Source organism: Neopelma chrysocephalum, unplaced genomic scaffold (assembly GCF_003984885.1).
Source record: "Neopelma chrysocephalum unplaced genomic scaffold, ASM398488v2 Primary Assembly neopelma1_25, whole genome shotgun sequence".
Lineage (NCBI taxonomy): Eukaryota > Metazoa > Chordata > Aves > Passeriformes > Pipridae > Neopelma > Neopelma chrysocephalum.
Window position 1 is genome coordinate 14,190,006 of NW_020897694.1, and position 16,074 is coordinate 14,206,079.

The following is a 16,074-nucleotide window of genomic DNA, read 5'->3' on the forward strand; positions in this document are numbered from 1 at the left end:
ATAATTTTACATACCAGTAGAACAGAACAACATGTCAAGTGAAGGTAGTCAAGGGAGGTCATAGTGGTGAACCCTGTAGACAGTCCTGTATCTTTTTCAGATAAAACTTCCACAAAGAATTTCACCTCGTGGCATGAAGCATCGTAGTAATAGGATAATAAACCAATTTTCTATCCTATCTAAATCAGGTTGCTCGGATCTAAGGGGCATCTAACTCCTCTCCAAACAACCTGTTCCAGTGTTTCAACACCCTCCTCCTAAAAAATACTGTGAAATAGACTTACTGTTCTTAGTGTCTGATTGAACCTACATCTCTCTTTTTGAATAGGAAGAGCTGTAGAAGGAATATAACTGTCCTCAGCTGTATCTGTGAATCACCATGTCCTAATGTCAATATTTTTGTTCTTAATAGCCATTTGTTTCCTGGCCTTCCTCTAGCAGCCAGTAGGTTTCAGACTCTAATGCTTTTTATATGTTATAAAGCCTTAAGCCTTATGTTTTTTGGGGAGTCAATTACACTGTTTCTGGAAGCCTATTTGGACACACACAAACGGGCTTTAATCTAGATGGTTTAGGTGACAATTACAATGATGATTAGTGACACGGCTCACAGATATGTGTTTCTCAGTGGGTCCTTTTAGTTTGTCCCACTGTTTCATACCCACTGTGATTTTTTTTTTTTTTAAATCATTTCCTGTGACTAGAAAGAGGCTGGTTTGACTATGTGTAGATTTGCTATGTCCATGCTTGCATGTTTCAGTGTAGTACAGACGGAGTTTGTTATTTCTGATGGCTGCAAGCTGTACATGGTTAAATGCATATCTGTATATGAGTGTGTGTGTGTGTGTATGTGTAGGATTTTGCATGGAAACTTAATTTAGATTTCATAAATACGGTTTTATGGAAACAAAAGGGTCATAAATACAGCTCTTGATGTTAAAAGTTCATGATAAAAAAATTGAGTTTTTGAAGCCCATGCATAATGTTACGTGCACTATATACTCTTGTTAAAAGAGTTGTTAAAAGAGATAATTTATAATGCTTGTTATCAAGTAATTTTCTGAATTAATTGCAAACAACCACAAGCATAGGTAATTCCACGTATAACTATTTCAAACTGTTAAATCTCTATAATGTAGTAAAACAGTCTGAGGAGCAACACAGTGTAAAAGCTTATGAGCACTTGGAAAAGTCTGAGTGTGTATCACATATAGACTTGATTTTGTGTAGTATCACTGTTTCCATAAACTGGGCATCATCTATGTACTGTCAGTTTATTAAACTGCTTATAAGATGTTTAGGAGAATGCTTTTCTGGCAGACTTGTTGGTGAAAAATAGTCTGTCAATAATTGAGCAGACACATTGACACAGTCTTGTCCATAAACTTTCCCTTTCCTTTTTTATTTCTACTGATAGAAGCTGAATGTTTCTAAATTGGATGCTGTGCTATTATTCGTTAATTATTGAAAGATATCTGTCTGCATCGTGCATACTTTGCGTCACAGTTGCAAGTGCGATGTTGCTTGAAGTTGCATACAAGACTGGCTTGGTTTTATTCTTGTTAAATACATATGACATTTTCACTTCATTATTTTCCTGGAGTTACGCACTAAAGAAAAAAGGTCCTCTGTTACACTAACCAGCACTTTTAGTGGGAGCTGTTTTCCCAGTTCCTCTGTTTGCTTATTGTGATCTACTATGCATAAATATACAGTGATTGTATGCTTATTCTTTTTTGGTACAGTAACTGAATTTTGTGTAAGTATCTTCATAGAACTGTCACTTTAGCATCATCTAGGCAGATGTAATTGAAGATGGCGTGCTCAAGCATTGTAGATACATTCGAAGTGTGATAAGCATGAAAGAACGAACTGTGAAAGAGAATTCATGTATTAGGCACATCTGTGTGTTTGTGTTGTCTGACTGATTTCTAAAATTATTCAAGATTAATTCAAGTATAATATCTGTTTATGAAACCATTATGTGATTCAGCTAAGACAATGATGGACATTTGTAAGCTTCAAGAAATTTTACCATAAATTCCATAGTAGTAACTGAGTGAGACTAGGAGGTGACCATTAGAGGAAATATAAATATAGAATCTCACACATCATGGCTGAAGTAACTATAATATTTTTTTAAAAGATAGGTTAAAAGCTGCATAAGAGAATATGTTCATTGTTAGAAACTGAAATATGACATTATATTCTAAACTGAAGAAAATATGGCAGACTATCTATTTGGTAGAGAGAACTCTGCTGGGAAAGTGGGCTGTGTCAGGAATTTGAGTTTGCAAATTCCAGGAGTGTCTTCAGTTGCCCTTCAATTCCTTGTAGCCCAGGTTTTTATTCTGCTTGGTTTTATAGTGTAAGACTAATCTCACAGTAACTAATAGTAAAATCTATTCATATGACATTATTTTGGAAGATCAGTTGTGACTGAGTTTTTGTCCAGACTTGCTGATACAAGGAGTAAATAGATGATTTGCAAATGTGTACTTATAAATGGTACAGATCTTTTTCAAATGAACTGAACTGAGAATTGAATTTATATTTCTAAATTTATAGTATAAAATTATTGTGCATAACAGTAAAAACAATCTTACGATTTAGGGTTTAGTGCAATTTCATTTATAAAGTTCCTCTTGAGAATCTATAAATTATTATATGGTTGGACTTTACATTTTTTCTTACTTATGTGATGGTTTTGATAATTGAGTTGTCTTTCATTTGTTACTTAGAATTGATAAGGAGACAGAAGACAGAAGGCAAAAAGCTATTGAGGAGGTAATAAAACTTTGTGCTATCAAATACTGGGTTTTTTTTGTCAAAAAAAAAGGTCCACATGTGTTATAGGATTTCAAAACCCAAAAGCCTGTTATATTTCAGTAATAAAGTGATTTTTTCATCCTCATCCATTGTAATTGGAATCCACATGTTCTTTTTCTTCCCATCTTTTTTCACACACCTGCAGGCCAAAACAACATATTTTTTTCTTTCATGTAGCTTGGCTAGTGGTAATGTAGCTGTAAACTAACTTATAAATAGTTAACTTCAGGTTACAAATAATGATTGAGCATTTGGGGGTTTACAGTATCCATTAGTAGTTTATTGCATTTTTAAAAATATTGCAGAATTTTGTGATTTCTTTTGTTCCTTCCAAGGTCTGCTTAGTTGGATGTACGACTTTATTGTGGTAGCTTGTATATATTTCCATCCATTTTTCATTTTATTTTTTACTATCCATTTGTATAGCAGAGAAAGACAAGTGTTTCATATCTTCACTATAGAAATCTTAAATATAATTTCAGAAAGGTAAAATAAGGCTCTGGTAAGCCAGTCTGTGAGTTTCTGTCTCTACAAACAAAATATATATTTTATGATTCCATCAAGGTGCTGTGTACTTGACCTGCAGCTAAGATATTCTGTTTTTCTAAATCTGCATTAAAAAAGGTATTTCTTCTTTGTGAGATATAACCTAATGGATTCTGCAGCTGAACAGCTTGAAACCATGTCTCTGATAAAAATTATGTATTTAATAGTTGTGTTTCAAGCTGAGATTTTTCATTTACTTTGAGTCTTGCATTTATTGTGAAAACAAGATTTGCCATGTGTTTCTTGAAGCTATGTAATAGTGTTCATCTCCTCAGCATCAGGGCGTTCCGTAGTGCAACTGTGATGATAGATACAATTTCTGGTTCAAAGAAAAAGACTGAAATGCCAGTAACTCATAAATGTTTCACTGCTAACCAATTTAGCCAAATAAATTAATAATGTTACCAAAAAGCCTTGGTTTATCACTTTTACTGCAGTGTCTCTTTATCACTTCTGTGAAATAGCTCAATTGTCAAAATACAACTTGACAAACTGAAAATATGTAAAGAATTATTTTAAACTACTGTGCAATAAGTGAGGCAGTGACAGTTCAAATTTTTAAATGAGTAATTATTGTTAAATGAAACTTTTCTTCAATTTTCGCTCTGAAAGATCTGCAGTGCTGTGTGTTGTAAAGAATATGGGGTCTTCAACTTATTTTTTTCTTTAATCTCTCTGGGCCTGAAATAATAAGTTCTGCAATTTTTCTCGTTCAGGGTACTGATCTAAATCTAAGTTGAGGATCACCAATTTTTTTAAAGTGCTGAGATGCTTATTTTTATTCTGCTCTAGTTTTTCACAAAAAGGCTCATAGTTCCTTCTCCTTGGACTGAACATGAAGGCAAACAAGTTTCTCAATTTAATTCAACTAAATGTAAGTTGCTTTTCTGTGTCTGTCCAAAATAGTGTAGCTTTCGGAGAAATTATCAAGCATAATTTGTTTCAATCTTAATTTAAATTTTAAGAACTGGTGATAAAATATGGCACAACTGATATATTTTCAGCTGTTCTCTCCAAGTGCTCTTTTTAAGAATTATTTATTAATCAAGTCTTGTATAGTTTTTCCTTTTTATTATTTTTGGTTCTTGTTCTTAAATCTTTTTACTTTAATAAACTTGTTTTTAACCAATTTAATTTGCATACAGAATTGCACTGTTGATACTGGTAATAGCCAAGTCTTCTACTTTGCTTTTTATTTCTGATATTTGCACGTCCTCCCTATTCTGACTGCTTTCCTCACCATATAAGCATATGGGAAATAAAGTTCCATATTTTTTTACCCTTGTTGCATAAATTCCTGTTGTCGTCTTAGTGTCGTGCTAACTCATAGTCACTGCTCGTGGGTTTCCTAAGTTCATTATGTTTATGCCCATGTGAGATTTTATTCTTAATGCTATTGTTACTGAAGTTTATATATAGCCAGGAGAATACATAGTAAATGGACTACAAGCCGGACAAATGTCAACTATAAAGTATTGTTTCATTGGAAATTCTTAAATAAGTGGTGATTTTTCAAGATTTGGAAAAGGCTAAACTTATATGTTTTTTATCAAGGAGATGCAGCTTTTGTATAGTGTATTTTTTATTGTCAATTGTAAGATCGTCATTTTTTGAGCAGAGAACACGAGCCACCATCCAAGATCTAGAAAAGTGAATGGTAAAGGAAGATGGTCTAATGTGTTCTTTAGCTATATAAAAAAACTGAAATATTTCTTCACCTCAAATCCAGACTGAGTGATTTTATGGAAATGTGTTCTACTTGAACACAGCTTGTTTAGCTAAGTGTAAACTAGTTTGTTTTAAATCAAATGTAGAGAAGGCTGCAGGAGACAAAGGTCTGAGCAACGCTGATGGTATTTCACTATGCTTTGTTTGAATAGAAAGGTGCTGAAATTCTCTTAATCAGCAGTAATGGTAACCTTTTTTCAGTACGCCTTTTTAATCTCTTCCAAACTTGGATGCAAAAGTTTTGTTTAGTTGTATTAAATATTCTAACTCTATATGCAATGCATGCTTAAATTTAAGTTCTTCTGTGTTTTACAGCCATTGATCTAAATAACATTTCTCCAATTGGAAGACAGCTAAGCTTGCAGCCTGGAAAGAGCAATGGTGAGTAAAAGGCAATGTCTGAAATTACAGGCTTTCTCTGAAGCAAGAAACCCATTTTAAATGGCTGTTTAATTTAAAAGGGGAATTATTTGTTTGTTAATATTCCTGTAGAAATAGTTTTTCTTGACCTGAATGGTATTATTAATTTTAATGTCCACTTCTCATAGTAATTTAATTCTGTTATACTCTCTGGTATTTTTTCTGAAGTAAAAAATGAAGTCCCCTGTAAGACTGTGGGGTGCATTTTTTCCAACTCAATGTATGCACTTTTTCTGAATTAAGAAGTGAATGTAAGTCTCAGGTTTATGGGTAAATTACAGTTTCAAGAAACCTTTAATGTGTTGGATTGTTAAGGGTTAGAGAATCTTGGTTATTTTCTATGCCAAATAAATAGCAGAAATCTTAATACATCTTTTAAACTGTATCATTTTAGATATAGGTAGTGTTTTTCCCCAGGGTATTTTGATGATTTTTCTCCCATTTCCTTTTGAATCCTTCCTTTCTTCAGAGACCTCTTTCCTCAGTTAACATAAAAGCCTCTAGAGAGGCATTCTTACAACTCCTGGGTTTTTTATCTCTAGGCCTAATGTGCTGCATATAGTGTTGTCAAATCAGAATCACAGCTTTAATTAACACTTTTCCTTATTGCAGCTGTAATTTAAATAGCTCAATTGTGGTGCAATTTGAAAGTGAATGTTTGTCTCTACAGTTTTAGTAAAAGGTCACTAAGCTAATTTTGTTGGTTTTATTCATTGCAGCTGCTTGTCAGACGGTACTGTCTTTGCCAGTGGATATTAATTTAGAGAAAATACTAGGTATGTCATGCAATATCTGTATTTATGAATGTCTAAATATTTGCTGGGTGGTTTTGTCTTATGAAATACTGAGAACCAAATGAATGAACAAGTTTTAAGTATGTGTTCTAAATGGATAGTGTGTGTTGCACAGGACATGTGACTTAAATGATATGATTTGAGTGTGGACATAAAGACAGAAAAGGAGGGATATGGAAGACAACTGGAAATTGTTCAGCCTGGAGGACACTGAGAGGAGACCTCATTGCAGTGTACAGCTTTGTCATGAAGGGAAGCAGAGGGGCAGACACTTATCTCTTCTCTGTGATGACCAGTGACAGGACCTGAGGGAATGGCCTAAGTTTTGTCAGGGGAGGTTTAGGTTGGATATTAGAACGAGGCTCTTTACCCAGAGGATGGTTGGGCACTGGAACAGCACCAAGCCTGCCAGAGTTCAAGAAGTGTTTGGATGATACTGTCAGGGACATAGTGTGAATCTTGGGGATGGTCCTGTGCAGGGCCAGGAGTTGGACTTGATGATCCTTGTGGGTCCATCCCAACTCAGGATATTCTATGATTCTATGAAATTGATTAACAGTTAACAAATGCATAAAAGGTAGTGCATGGCCAGTCTTCGCAAACGAAGATTTTGGGAAAGGTCTTTTACCTTTCCAGCCTGCGCAATGGATTTTTTAGGTGAGACACAGCATGCGCTGAACTGAGCCCACCCTTTAATCTGAAGGTTCATCTGTTGGGGCCAAGCGAGCTTGGACAATGGCAGTGAGGTCCTCCGGACGTAGGTTTGTTTAGAGTGACCTTCTCATAGATGGATGGCCTTAGAGGGCTGACGAGCTCCATCTGCCCCAGGGGAGTATCCCTGACCGGGAATCGAACCCGGGCCAAATCGAACCCGGGCCGCGGCGGTGAGAGCGCCACATCCTAACCACTAGACCACCAGGGGTCCCCCATAATAAAGGTAGTAAGCAGAAGATAACTCCTGCCTCCCCCAAACAGAGCAGTTACTTGACTCAGCAGAGCTGTTTGACTTACAGATGACTGGTTGTGAGACTCATAGTCCAACCTTACCTTGGGTAAGGCTGTGCTTTAACCCTGCCTTTAATTTAACTGAAGCCATGGTGGTGACTAGAAGTTATGTGGTAGCAAAAAGCCATGACTGCTGAGTGAGGAGGCAACAGAGACAACAGTCCAAATTAACTGTCTGGTTATAAATGCTATGTCAAGCAATTGCTGCCACCTTCTCAAGCTTCTCAGGCTGGAAAGGCCTGTTCTTACTGCTCATGTGGGAACAGTCGGTACAACCAGCTCAGAGGGTTTCGTCTGCATGCAGCTATCCCAGTATTAAATTTCACAACCCTGACTGTGGGTCATCAAAATTAAAACAGAAAAACAATACCATATCTATTGCCTTTGGTTTTTGTCTTAACAAATGCTTCCATCAACCCATAATTTTTGAGTTCATTAAAAGTTTCTTCTATAAGGAATATCCAGTTAGAATAGAGCGAGAGCAAGAAAGTAAAATAATCTGGTAAGTTTTAGCGTATTTTAATGGGTCTCAGTTAACCTCTGTATAATTTCCTACTGTAAGCTGATAACTGCTTGGACTTTCTTCAAGTTGAAACTGGTTTGCCTCTGGATGTATCACGAAGACCATTTAAACACCTGGGAGACCTGAAAAAGAGTTTAGTTTTTCTTGGGTATTAAAAAAATCACTTTTGCAACTCAGATGTGAGGAATTGGGAAAAGACCAGTAAGTAGATGCTAGCCTATATATATACTTTTTTTTTTTTTTTAATTCAGACCCTAGTATTAAGCGATGATAAGCAGAAGTGGAACCTTTGTGGACAGAGTGGATGTTTTGTAGTGGTAACAAGCTATCCTTTGGGATAGGTGCCTAATTAGATTAATGACTTGCTGCGTTGGTAAATTGGATTAAATGCTTTTATTTAGTTATATATATCTCTGTAGTAAGATTTTTTTTTTCTGCATTCTTATTGGAAACAACTTTTTCCCATGATTTCTAGGTGAATATTTTAGAACTGAAGAATTTGCAGATCAATCTCAGGAAAATCTAAGCTCTTCATCACTCAGAAGAAAGCTGTTTTTAGAAGAAAATGGAAGTGTATCTGCATGTTTGTCCCCTTCTCTGCATAGTCCATGCAGTAGTCAGCCACTTGGAGTGCTTTGTTCAATAGAATTATCACCAGTCCGGTGCAGAAGCCCTCTGGACACATCTAGTTCAGTAAGTAGCCTGTTTTGTGGGCTGGATGGGATGTACTTTGAGGGAGTAGGTGCTAGACTTAAGGATGGTGGTTTTTTTTTTTCCAAATTCAGAAAAAACTGTGTGAACTAAAAGTATTGAAAGAATATATTACTGACTTTTTACTTTATCAAATTATTTTGTTGTGCTGCTATTCTTTTCTTTAGAAGGAATTATGTTCTAATGTTATGAAATGGAAGTAGAAATTAAAACATGCAAAAGACTTGCTGAAAGCATGTTGAAACCTTTTCTCCATAAAATGTGTATACAAAAAAAGTCCTGTTTAAATGCATGAACTACTCTCTAAAATACCAGTTGATATGAACCTGTGATATAATTATTTCCCTTATAGCTCATAAACTCATTTATAGTGGAAGACATTAATTGAGGATCTTTGAATGCAGGGCTAAATGTGCTGTTTTTCTTTTCCATTGACCAGAGTTTTCAGATGAATAGACATTTATTAGAACACAGAACATAATGTCTGTTCTTTAATTGAAACAAAGTAAACCTTATTCCTGGGTGGACATAGCACAGCGGAACTGATTTAGGTGATATGGTTTCATCTGTTTGGTGGCTGAAGTGCATGGAAAAAAACTACCCTAGGAATAGTGTGGCTTAAAAAAAAGTTTACTATGGCAACCTAGTAAAGAATTCCTTTAACAGAATAGTAGTCACGTTCTTGCAGTATAATGCTCTTTTCTTAAGGAGAAATAGTTTCATGTTTTGCCTGCTGCTGAAGTAAGTAATTCAGAAAATATGGATTACATTAAAATATAAATAGTGGCCGACTTTCAACAACATTGATATGAGCAAGAAATTTAGATCAGATACTTGACTAGACACAGATAGCATTAATTCTCTGTTTAGGTTTCTCAGAGTTCTTAAATCTAATGGATATAGTAGGCCTAGTTGGTATTATGTGACAGTTTGAGTCCATTGCTCTCTTCTCCTATGTGGAGCCATAAGGTCCAGGTAAAGAGCTGCACTGAAATATTTAAGCTAAACTAATGATAGAGATTGTCACTGTAGAGGATTAGTCTTTCTCAGTGCTGCCATATTAAACTTTTAAATTAGAACACTTTGGAACACTTTTTATATATACATATAAGCCAAAGTTAACATTATGAAAATATGCTGTGTGGTTTTGATTTTGTTTTTCTGAAGGGCCAGTTTTCTTCAAGTCCTATTCAGGGAGGAACAAGAGCTTATAGTCTGGGAAGTATAACCAGTCCCACATTTTCAGAGGGGTCTCCTGCACGTAGTGGTTCTCCTACTTTTTCACCAATTGCTTTTCACATAAGAAAAACACCACTCTCAGGTATGGTTTAATTGTATATGTGTTATTCTTTCTTGAGTCATATATTTTTATTATAAAAATTTTTTATTATAAATTTTTTTATTATAAAAACTGCTGAATTCTTAGGGGAACCTATTTCTGTTAGGAGACAAGTTATTATGCTTGGCAGACTAGCAGTCTCCTCCTATATGACACATTTACTGTTTAGCAGTGAAATATGTGAGACAATGAAATGTATATGCTTACAAAGAAATCAACTAGGGAAAATACTTTAGAAGCAGGCATTGAGACCTTATAGGAATGAAAAAAGTTAGAAGGGTTAATCTAGTGTGGGAGGGAGTTCAAAGCCACATGTCTAAAAGTCAGGTCACAATTCTGATTTGGCCCAACCTGAAGCATTTGAATGTCAATGGACAAAGAATGTTTAGATTGAGTTTTCAAATCATGCAATCATGAAGATTATTTGAAATGAAACTGATGAGTGAAGAAGTCACGAACATTTTGTGTCTTTGTAGCTCTAGAAAATGTCAGTATTTCATGCCATGTCCATAACCTGGAAAGGCTTTAACGGCATGTTTATGATTTTGATGTTATCAAAACACCATTATATGTGGAGATTGCATATGTGTTTTCTCACTTGTTTGATCATCTTAAATTTTATTGCTGCCAAAAATTAAATACCTATAGAATATATGTATTGATACTTGTTTGGGAAAAACCCACAGAACCAGCCTTCACACATTTTCCTTTGAATATTGTGTAGTAATGACATTTGAAAATAGAAGGTCTCCAATGCAGTAAACCATGTTACAGAAAACAAATTTCGTGGTAAAAATGGGAAAGAAACTTGCCTTTACCATGATAGTTAAAATGTGCTGCTGGTTTGTTTGGTGTTTGGGGTTGTTTGATTTGGTTGGGAGACCGGGGTCAGTGACATGCTATTTACTTGGATATAAATGATTTAGTGAACTGTAAGCCCTTGAGGATGATGAATTTTTTCTATTAGATATTATGTGGAATTAAACTTTGGTTTTTTACAGACCAAAGAAAATTTACATTTCGTTCTCCAGATATTCCTTCTTCCTCAAATAGAATGACACCGCCAAGTACAAGAAGTCCTTACATAGATGGTTGTTCTCCAATTAAAAATTGCTCTCCTATGAGGCTTGGAGCTTGTAGAGGGACTGCCCAGTATCAGACTTCTGTCATTAGAATACCAATTGCAGTTGAGACTCACGATGAGGATGAGGAAGATAAGGAAAATGCTTCTCCAGCAGAAGCTCGGTTCCCAGAAATGGATAATGGAATAAACTTATGTCAGGAAGACAGTGATACTTTTGCACATGGTACACATCTTGTGGTGGCAACTGTGTCTATTGCACCAGATCACTCAGAAGCTTGTCATCAAAGGTTGTCATCATTTCAGGATATAGAAGGCTTAAAAGAAAATAATACTGTAGATATGGCTGATGCAGCTGAAGTGTCAGAGGAAAACACTTGGATAAAAGAAACAATTGGCAATAGCAATACACCAATGACCAGCTTTATGACAGGCATTACTTTCAGTATTGAAAGCTCTCGGATGTGCATGTCACCTCTTGCCGAAAGCAGTGCAATTCCTTGTGACAACAGTAGTATTCAGGTAAAAATAAAAATTTTTTTTGCTTCTCTATAAAACTGAGCTGAACATAATAACTGGAATACATATACTATTCTGGAAGTAATTATTATTTTCTTGTATTGGTTGTGGCATGCTGGTGGTATCATGACTTTTATCGCTTCCCTCCCATCCCGTCTTTGCTCTCAGTGGAGTTAGCATAGCAATTACAAATTATTTTTGTGTTGCTCTGTACAGCAATACATTTAACTTAATCCAAGCTAATTCTGACAAACCTGCTTACGATTTGCTTTTGTTGTTAACTGATTGTAGTTGGTTTGTTGGATTAAGTTCTGTTAATCAAATGAAAATCATATCAAGTATCTGAGGGATTTATTGGTATTAGAATTACAGTACATTTTTCAAGCCCTGCTTCTTGATTTCAGGTGGACAGTGGTTACAGTACACAGACTTGTGGAAACAGCATTATGGATACTGCGGGGGCTGAAAACAGCTGCAGAGAAAATGATGTGAATACTGTAGTTTTTCAGAATAAATCTCAGATGCTTAGAACAAAGGTAGGAGTTAAATTGTGATACAAAAGTGAGAGGCTTCCCATCTAAAGCATCCATTCCCCATTTTGTTTGGTTCCAGGGAGCCTGGGGGGAGAGGCGGTGAGGTGATAATAAAGATCTTAATGTAGCGTCATTTCAAGTATGTAGAAAATGGGGAATAAATGCAGGAAAAATTATCTTAAGGTGGCGATAAAATTAATGTGTTTTATGACAAAGGCAGGTTTTTTCAGAGGAAACTGAGGTATATATGTGAATGGTAGTTGTGAGGCTGCTCATGGTTTCAGATGTATTGGGAGTATTGGAGTCTGTCATTTTTGTTTCTGTTGTTCTTGCTGCTTTCTTTTTTTGCTAAATTTTTAAATGTGTGCCTGTGGAGAAGGACATTTTTTGAGGAAAACTGTCCGCTGCTGATTTTCATAAACTCATTTGTAAGTTTCTTAGAGCACACCTAGCATGCTGACTTGGTGGGGAACTTTCTGCTTGGGTACAGTACAAGTGCTTTGATGACCTATCTGAAAAAAAATTACAAAAGACAATACATATCTAGCAAGACTCCTAAACCAATAATATTGTGAATGATTGGAAGGAATTCTACTTCTTGCAGAGAATTGGAAGCAAGGCTGTTTTCTTTGGAGAAGAGAGCAAAGATCATCTCCTCTCACTTAGTAATTATGGTCTTATGGTCTTACAAACTTAGTAGTTTATGGTCTGCGACTTAGTGTTGTTTACAGTCCTTGAAGGGGAGACAATACTGAACTGTAGTACCAAATTATAAAAAATCCTCAAGTAGGCCCATTCAGCCCTGACTTCACTTCTGTATCTGACATGCTAATAGCCAACTCTCTGCCAAGGTGAAGTACAGACTGATGGTGTCTTACAGACCATTGACATCAAATTCTGATCTCTGCTCATTTAAGACTAGGATAAATGTGCCCTTACAAAATTAAAAGGAGATGGATATTTTGTCTTTAACATCTAAAAATATACATCTACTCTGAGGTCTTGCCCCAGTCACCCTGTTGGACGAGGATTAGATGTGTGAATGTACTTCCCAGAAACAATTGTATAGTATCAAACCTGACCTAGAGGGACTCACCAATGTTATGCAGCTTTCTTTTCCCACTATTAGTCTTTCAGTTACTAGATCCTGACTAAGCCCAATTTTGCATTTCAGATTAGTATTTAAGTATGAAGGCATTAAGTACTTCATTCAACTCTCACAAGAGACAGAACCTCCAGAGAATGGAAATAAAAAAGCACAGACACTGCTGGCTGAAAGAATTGAGTCTGCCTCATTCAGAGCATGTGAGCTCTGAAAGGAGGTGGTTTTAGCTGACAGCATGTTTCAAAGATCTGTGCAGAGAAAACATATTATTTCATTTCTTTCTCATTTCAAAAGGGGAGAGGTGGTACTTAAGGTACTTATTGTACTTGAAATTTGCAGATAGTAGGTTTGGATCTTATTTCTTATGGAGAATTTCTGTGAAAATGGTTTTAAAATTAACTTTTCCTTATTCATCTAGGAGTGTTCTGTTTTAAGCCATAAGGACAATCAGTTGCTGAGAGCAAAATCTCCAGAGACGCAATCCTGTTTCCAAAAGGCAAAACCACATACTACAATATTTGGAAAAAATGCAACTTGCAATATTTCTGCTTGGAAACATAAAAATTAAAATCAAGGTCAGGAATTTCACAAAACTGGTATGTAGTTTTCTGATGGAGAATTTGTGTTGTCTAATAAATTTTTATACATATGATCTCAGTTACCTGGATTATACCTACCTTTTTGCTTTGTTAATGCAAATGTAATAAATTTTCTGTTATATATTAGGGGAGTTTTTAAATAATGTGGGATTTTTCAGGTCTTATGAACAAATTTATTGGTATTATTAAGTGATCCTTTTTTGAAAATTAAGGCGTCTAGAGTTAGTACAGAGAAACAATACTTTTTTTTCAGAATTGTGTTCCTTCTGTGATTAGGGTAGATTCCATGAGGAATCTTGTCTTGAAAGTTTGGACATAGCTTCAACTTCCAGATGGGTGTTTCAGATAGATTGAGCAAACCTAGGATAACTTGCATAGGAACAAACATAACTGCAAAACCAGCTACATTTTAAGATTTGTCCCTCCTAAAAGCATGAGGGACATTTTTTTTGTGGGGGAGAGAAAAAGGAAAGGAATATTCATTTTGATTTGGATTGCTTGTCCCCAGTCAGATTTATTGTGTGGCTTCATGAATACTAGCACTGGTAACAAGAGTGAGTCACTGAACAGAAATGAACTGCTGGGGGTGTGATGAGAGCAAACCCCAAAGTTTAGTTCTTTTAGTAATACAAAATAAGCTTTATGTCAAAAGCAGCTATTTAGCAGTTCTCTGAATAGCTTTTAGCTTGGTTTGACAGAAGGCTGCCTGTCTGTCAGTTAGATTCACTATGTACTTGAGTAAAATGTATTATTGGTTATTTAAAATTAAATTGTAGTGTCGCTTTAGTAATTGTATTAGTACTAACCTTGGAGCTGATCACCTGACTCCACCAGTGCCTCCTAAGAACACTTGCGTCCAAACTGATGCTCCAGTACACTTCAGAAGGAACATAAGAAGGTGCACTAAGATTAATTGGTCTCAGTACATCACTAAGAGAATGGTGCAGCCTTTCTTCTATCAAAGTAAACCATTACACTTTTACTTCTCTCTTATGTTTAATTCCCAGTATTATTATGTTGCTTACAGAAATTACCAAAATATTTATATAAACCCTTAAAAATATAATTAACTTCTGCATGCGACTTATTTCAGAAAGTATTAATACAAACAAACCCTTGATTCTTTCAAGAAAATCATCAGTGATTAAAATAATGAATTGAGGAGGGTCTAGAATCCCAGAACTCCCTTTGTCTAATCAAATCAGATTTGGTTACATTTGATTTGATTTGTTTAAAAGAACCTTCTGGCATTTATAAATGTGAATGGGGGAAAAAAAAAATCCATGTAGTAATCTTCTAGTCCTAGTGACTAAGAGGGGAAGAAGAGATAAGGGAAATACTGAGATTTCCGAGCTCTGTTTATGTAGAGCTCTGAAGTAAATTTGTTGGGTTAATGAAAATGATAAGTCCGTTGTAATATGTATTCCAGGTGAAGTAGTCTGTCTGTCTTTCATAGCAAGGATGTTCAGTCCCAGGGTGCTGGATTCCTGCTTTCTGTTCTATTCCACAACCCACAGAAAAGCTTGTACCAAAGTGATAGGTGGTGGCTGATGAGTAGCTATTGGCACACTAAGCCTGAAACCATTGATCAGACCTAAATTTGAAGGCATAAAACTCCTAATGTGAGCAGAATTGCATGGCATCAAAATCAGCATGTTAGACCTGAGACTTGTGTGTGTTGTTTGAATAGAACAGTTCTTGAAATATTTTCATTTTTAATTCACCAGTGAAGGCTTTCTGAAAAACGTACTTAAGAAAAAGGGAAGCTTCTATATACAGCACTTGGTTTTACTTCTCACATTGCAAAAATAAATATAAAAAAATTTACTTTAGTTTTCTAACCAGCAACCATGATGTGCATTATATTTACTTCTGTAGCACTTTAATCACTATTTCTGTAATGCATATTGGATTGACAGTAATTGAATCTAGCATCCTAAATTATCTATTTCATGATCTTCAAACAGTGCTCTACTAAAAACTGGAAATACACAGACTTGGTAACTTCTAGGGGATGACTTTTGTTAAAAGTAGGAAATGAACAACATACTTCATTGTATATGACTTTTATACAATAGGGCCTTCAAAATGTTCTTAGCTTTAGCTTGTAAGTTTTGTCACTCAAAAGCAGGACATAACTTGTCTAAGACTTATAAGTTATGTATGACCTCGTGTCTTTTCTGTTTCTCATAATAGTTTTCTTTAGCAATAATCAATTGAAAGGAGGAATTTCAGATTTCTGGACTGTACACAGGATTTATTTTTGCAACTGTGATTACTAAAAATAGTACTGTAATTTAATGAATTTAAAAAGCAGGGTGGTCCAAATTATCTTTTTCTGA

The 16,074-nt window shown here is 35.4% G+C and overlaps 1 protein-coding gene across 7 annotated transcripts in view; it reads left to right on the top strand.

The window, feature by feature from the left end:
* Positions 1-16,074, top strand: part of BORA (bora, aurora kinase A activator) — a 35,831-nt gene that overhangs the window by 2,860 nt on the left and 16,897 nt on the right. For 3 of the 7 annotated variants that reach the window (XM_027674530.1, XM_027674529.1, XM_027674531.1), the window contains exons 4-12: positions 2,742-2,787; positions 4,168-4,249; positions 5,419-5,484; positions 6,243-6,299; positions 8,321-8,538; positions 9,724-9,877; positions 10,897-11,498; positions 11,900-12,031; positions 13,552-13,729. In XM_027674530.1, the coding sequence (XP_027530331.1) occupies positions 2,742-2,787; positions 4,168-4,249; positions 5,419-5,484; positions 6,243-6,299; positions 8,321-8,538; positions 9,724-9,877; positions 10,897-11,498; positions 11,900-12,031; positions 13,552-13,701 (1,507 nt within the window). In that variant the 3' untranslated portion in view covers positions 13,702-13,729. Of the gene's footprint in view, positions 1-2,741; positions 2,788-4,167; positions 4,250-5,418; positions 5,485-6,242; positions 6,300-8,320; positions 8,539-9,723; positions 9,878-10,896; positions 11,499-11,899; positions 12,032-13,551; positions 14,626-16,074 lie in introns of those variants that run through there. The other 4 variants (XM_027674534.1, XM_027674533.1, XM_027674528.1 and 1 more) reach the window with 3 other exon arrangements.